Here is a 6,514-nt window from a genome sequence, read left to right as displayed (position 1 = left end):
GCACTCAGCGTTATTTGGTTTTCGGTGTTTATTTTTGGTTTTTCTTTCTTCTTCCATAAGCTTTACCGCTTTTTTTCGAGAAGAAATTAATGGAAGAGCGTATCTACTCTACGAATGTAGATAACAAAATCAATAGCACATTCGCGAATTTATTTATTTACTCACATATTTCTTTGCTTTTCGTGCATACCAAAGTAAATAGAATGGAGAGTAAAGGTTCAATATATTTACGTAGCATAAAATTGTTTGAGTAATTGGTGCAAAGCGGCGAAGAATTTGTGACGATTTGGAATGGTTTAAAATAGATTCTTAACTGTATGAAATACTCTTCATTAAAAAAATAATCCAACGGTAGTGGTATTGGTTGGTTGGTTTTGACTGTTGAAGAGTGGGATTGTTTGGAATTTTTTTTATTGAGCCGATTGAACTCATTATCAATAAAAATTTGCAGACAACAACACTCTGTGCTTGCCAAAATGTACAAGTCTTTACAAAAGTACAAATCGTGTGTTCCCTGCTTAAGAACCCTTCAGTATTCATCTAAAGCAGCGATGGGCAGAGAGAGCTTCTGCACGCGCCTATACAAAATGTATGGAAAGCTTAAAAGAGCTTTGCCCACGGGCAAGGCGGTGCCCACCACCGATCTAAAGCAACTCTGTAAAAGTTGTATTCAGTTAAGTTAGGTATATGTAGCAGTCAGTCCAAAAGCCCAACTAACTTATGCCCTCATTGACTATTTTCCATGGGAGCATTTTGAAGCTCTTATGAAGCGTAGGATTGGTTTTATTCCAAAGGGCAATTGCAGAATAAGTGTTTGACTATTTCATTTCTTCCTTTTCCTCATCTCTGCAACTTCTACAAAATTAACGGAAATATACTCTTAATCTCGAAGAGTGCCTACCAAATAGCCAATGATCGGTTACAGAGGCCATGACCTTCAAACTGTCCTCTCTCCGGAGGCTGAGCAGTTCTTCTGCTCTTTCTTTCCGATCTGCGGCCATAGTTGTCTCTAACATGACCTATCGGGGTATTCGATAATTCTACTTCTAATCCTTAATTTGAAGGTGGCCATGTGTGTCCAAATTTTACCTAAATTTTCACGCAGTCGAAGGTTGGAACCTTTCCTGGCTAGCTTATTGGCCCTGTAATATCCTGCAATATATTTATGTCCCGGGACCCATATGAGGCTGACCATGCAGACGATGCTAATGTCATTTACGGCTGCCAGGCATTCCTGTGCATCTTAGCATTACTGCCTTCATTGATTTGATGGCCGCGTTACTGTCTGTTACGGTGTGTGTTTTAAGGTACATAGCCACCTCCTTTATGGCTTGAACTTCTGTTTGATAAAAGATGCAATAATCCGGAACTCATACTTATAATTCCAATCCTAATTTCTCAGAGGAAAGTCCATTGGCTACTTGGATCCATCCGTGAAAAAATTGAATTCCCCCTTCTTCATGGTCTTGATGCTTGCCTTTCTCTTCTTGACGGGATTTTCGTCTTTAGGAGCCTGTCTAAAGCGTGTTCAGGGCGGCAATAGTCGATTTCTTGGTTATAATCACCCATAGTGTGAAGTATAGAGGCGTCCAGTATTCATACATTCTCGTGGCTTTAGCCCTGTCGAACAGTGTCTTATTATATTCTCGTAACGAGGATAATTGCTTTGTCCACCAAGGTGGTTTTGTTTTCCCTGTGTATTGAACAATAGGACATCCGGCTGCTAAGGAAATAACCACGGCTTTAGTCACGGCGAGGTATCTTTGGCATAAAGTCCGTACTTCATTATTAAAGTGTTCATTTACTAAGTATCTAAATCAGAGTTGTCCAGCGAGAGCTTTCATTTTATGCTTGCCCTATATAAATTGTACAGAGAGCTTTTAAAAGCTTTGACACGCGTGCCTATGAAGTATCCAACTGTGATCTAAATATGTACGTATATAGCAGTGATGGGCAGAGAGATATTTTACTCTGCACGCGCCTATACAAAATGTATAGAAAGCTTAGAAGAGCTTTCCCCTCGGGCAAGGCAGCGCCCATCACCGGTACATAGGCATTCACATTAATCCGGTTTTCTTAGCTTTAAAATTACTTGAGTTAAAGCGCCCCAACACAAATATATGTAAGTGTAAACATGTTCTTATATCCAAGTGTAAACATGTTCTTATATCCAAGTATAGATATGTATGTACATAAATGAAAAGATTAATTTGAAATTCAAAGCTTATATAAATTTAGCCATTAACTTGTTACTTAAATTTCGTTGTAGCACCTGTAGACAACATTTTCGGCAATGTCTTGAAAGAAAAACACGATTCTGAGTTGTGTCATTTCAAATTTAAAGAACATATGTTTTTACAAGATCACACAGTTTAACACACTAGGTTGCGGCAAGTCAGTCATGCAAATGTTACAATTAAGCCTAGCTGGGCGTGTTTAATATGTCACTGCCGAGGATACTCACAGCCACTCCATATGAAAATCCAAGCAAGCATACCTGCGAAAATTTGTGCTAGCGCATACATATATAACCGTACGTATAGGGTGATTCAAGGAACATGCAGGTCTTTGACAGCAATTATTTATGATATTTTTTTACTCTTATTTTTTTCCAGACAATTGGGACTACAGGCAAACTTATTCATGGAGCGACACTCAGTTGAACAATTTCTAAAAGTGATCCAAATTTTTTATGCGTAATTTTTTTTCGGTCAACATTACCAGCCATACGAGTCAAAAATCAGACGTTTGTTGCTGGAACAGGTGCAAAACAAGACTATATAGGTCGTTCGGCCGAAATTATTGCTGCTGTGGAACTTAGCGTGGACCGGACAGCGACAATCTCAATTCGTCGTCGTGCACAGCAAGTGAACCTTTCCTATAGCACCGTTCAAGAGATTTTAACATAGGATCGCATCATCTCACGAAACGACGACGTCCAATGACTCTATTGGACTTCGTTCTCTGGGACTACTTGAAAAATGTGGCCTATACAAATAAGCGGAGACGATTCCAGAGATGTAGAATGAAATCATGCGTATCCTGTTTTGCTACATTGAATAAAAAACATAATGAAATAAAAACGAATCATTTCGAAAAATGTTTTTATGTTTTTATTATAGAGGAAAATCTTCGGGCTTATTGAATCACCCTATACGTCTGTACTATGTAGTGAGCACCTGCATATTTTCACGTTTATATAGCCGTGAGATTACCAACACACAGATTTGTGGCATTGAGTTGGTTGGCTGGCTACTTGCGAATGGAACGAAGCACTTTAAACGCAAAACTGTCTTTGAAGCTTTAAAGTCAAGCTCATGATTTTTTAAGGCAATTTTTAGTAAATCTTTATCATCTCATTATCAGAGGGTTGCTTGCTTGTACATACATGCGACAAAGTAGCATTTCTAAGAAATTTGGTTTGACCATTTATTGTTAAGGCTTTCTTTTGATTGGATTATCGATTGAATAAAAGTGGAAATTGTGTAGATGGCAAAATAGGCACTAATCGAATACTTTGTCGTACAATTTAAAATTCAAGAAAATTCGTTTGTAAGCTGCAAGCAAAATTTCCTGATTTACTTGTATTCTGATTTATGTAAGTATTTAATATTTGTTGCTTTACTGCACCGTTTTGCCCTATTGTGTTATGCGCATTTGGCTGCCAAGTAATTTGCATATTATTGCGGTGAATGCCACAATAATTGGAAGGGATTGCTTACTGCTGAATTGCGTTTTCTGTGAAATCAATTTAAGTATATGCACAATGATGGTAATTTTTGAGATAAAATATTAAATATTATTTAAGCTAAGATATATGTTTATTTGCATGTCTCATCTAAACAAAATATTTGCATTGAAATCACACACAATTCACTTTAACCAAAATATTCACCATACAAAGTTTGTCTTTGTGCGTATTCTGGAGATTTTTTTTTATTCCAGTCGGCAATGAACTCTTATGTTTTCCCTAAGATATATGTGTGAACAGGGGTATACTCTGAGTCTTGCAAAGCCCTTGCACGGTGCATAAAATGCTTGGATTGCACTGTAAAAAGCAGTTTTCGTTGCTTCATTTGAGGTGAATTGTCTCTGCGCTCGGTTGGGCTGCAATTCCAAATTCCCAACTCCAGTGAAATGAAAAATCGACTGAAGTAGGGGCGATGAATGCCATTATAAGATTGAGATTAATAATAAGATTACGATTAAGATTAGGACTCGCATTAAGATTAAATGAAAGAGTAAGATTTAGATTAGGACAGGGATTAAGACTAATATTAAGACTTAGGGCAGGTTTCTCCAACTTAACTTAACTTAGTTAAGTGAATTTTTTAGACTAGGTCATGAATAAGCTGCATAAAAAGTAGGCCAAATTTTGACTTAAGTCCAAAAAGTGGCTTAACTAAGTTAAGTTGAGTGCGAGAAACCAGACCTTAGACTAAGAGTGTGACTAAGACTTACGAAGAAAAATACTCATTTAATCTGGTGGGCTATACGGTTAGTAGAACGAAAAAGTTTCACGCATGATTTTATGATTTCTTTTTTTACTTAAGATCGCTTAAAAATTTGTTTTTTTTTTTAAACATAATTGTATAAAGCTCTAGCATTCATAGTGTAATGGGTGATTCATGTAGACCTTGGTTTTTCGATCTCAAAACACGTAAAACAGAACTGGATGTCGGAACCTTTTTTACCACTCGAAAGAAGCACCTCTGACATTTACTTTTTAAAAATAATTTCAGTCAAATGCTGGCCGTGACTACGATGCAGGTGGTCGAGATTAAGTCTAGACATACTTATCTCGAAATCTATACATAGAAAGACCTCTTCTTATTTTCTTGGTTGGATTAGGCACTAAAAACAGAAAACCAATAACCACAGCATTAAATTCGAGTTTTTTGTAAAGAAAATAGTGGAAAGAAATTCAGAATGAAAGCATTGGATTTTATGGAGTTATATATATATGTAGTATGTACATACTTACATTTATGTTCCCCTTAAAAATTAATTTATTAAATTTCTTCGGGCATAGATTTTATATTTTTAATTTTTCTGAGTTTTAATTTTTTGAATTTTGGATTGTGTCGTTATTGCGCCATCTGTTACTCAAAACGAAATACCTACAAAAAAACATACTTTTTGTATCCTTCTCTCACTTCCAGCGCAAGGACGTGTTTGCGAAATGATGATGAAGTGATTTTGTATGGGAAATCATTTATTCCCATATGTTTGAATGAAATAAACATACTTAGAAGATATCAACCAATACTTCCCATATAACAAACGAAAGGAAAAGGCTTGAATTTTTGACTAAAGGAAACAAAAACAAAATCATTTGAGCGCTTTTCGAGCATTTTGGTATTAAAAAAAAAGTTGCAGATTTTTTCAAAAATTTTTTTGCCTTTTAATGCTCAATATTTGTTGAATTAATATGAAATTTGTACACGATAATATTGCAACTGCTCCAAAGAGCCTATATCCCGAAAATTAGTTAGTTGCTAGAGCACTTTAAAGACTCAAAATTTACCCACAAATAAGCCAATATTTACCGTTGTTTCTACGACAGAAGCCATAGGTTTGGAATATTATCTTTGAAACTCCACACATTTCTTTGAAATCGCTTCATTAGTTCTCGTGCAATAAGCTTTTTTCGTGAAGCTCTAAAAATTACAACTACAACGTTGGAGCATAGCCTCCATATCGAAACGTAAGACGTATTCTACGTCAAAGGTCATATTTCGGAAGGACAGCCAGTCTACATATTCCGACGTTTGAAAAATTTACTTAAAAATTAAATTTATAAAATAATTAAATAAATTGAAGTGATCATGTAACACAACACATTTACACGCACACAAATAAAGTAATAAATGAAAGGCAATATTTACGAATATCACACTTACAACATTGTACTGTTGCCATTGCTGCCTTTACTCGCACTACTGCACTTGTTCACACCGTAGAGCAGCAGCGATTGATTGCACAAATCCAACGCTGATGTCCTGCCGATAAGTTGCGAATAATTGTTTCGCATATCCTCCACAAAGCTGTCAATAGCAGTGGGTTGAATATTGCTGCCGCCGCCGCCGCTGCCGCTGCCCTCGAATCCACTATGGAAACCCAAGTTGTAGGGCTGCAGGCTTTCAACAACACCCGTTGCCTCTATGGCAACAGCCGCCGCTGGAATATGCGAATCAAGCATTTTACCACGTACCTACATAACTACCGCCACGTTTTTAGGCTATGGATTTTGGGGTTTGCTTGCTTAACATATACTTAGATTTATCGTTTTTTTTTTGTGTAGGCGTTGTGCTTGATTTTTCTGCTTTGTTGCTCTTTCTTTCGGCATGATTTACATAAACAATCTCTACTAAGCTGTTACTCGTATTTGCTGACATTTAAGCATCTTGTGGGCAGGTTGATTTTAATCCCGTTATTGGATATCTTCGTGCCATTATTAAAACCACTTGTCTTGCGTCAGTGTTTTAAGCTGATTTTGATGATATATAAAGAC

At 36.6% G+C, this 6,514-nt stretch overlaps 1 protein-coding gene across 1 annotated transcript in view; it reads right to left on the bottom strand.

Moving 5' to 3' along the window:
- LOC118737325 (tachykinin-like peptides receptor 99D) overlaps positions 1-6,296 on the bottom strand; it is a gene marked incomplete at its 5' end in the record, with an annotated part of 41,183 nt that extends 34,887 nt beyond the window's left edge. Inside the window, 1 exon segment of the mRNA XM_036467762.1 lies at positions 5,904-6,296. Coding sequence (XP_036323655.1) covers positions 5,904-6,202 — 299 coding nt within the window.
- Between the last annotated feature and the right edge of the window lie 218 nt (positions 6,297-6,514).

Source organism: Rhagoletis pomonella, unplaced genomic scaffold, assembly GCF_013731165.1.
Source record: "Rhagoletis pomonella isolate Grant_MI unplaced genomic scaffold, Rhpom_1.0 Rhpom_scaffold_00004, whole genome shotgun sequence".
NCBI lineage: Eukaryota > Metazoa > Arthropoda > Insecta > Diptera > Tephritidae > Rhagoletis > Rhagoletis pomonella.
Note: the sequence above shows the minus strand (reverse complement) of the source record. Positions and strands in the feature narration are given on the sequence as shown.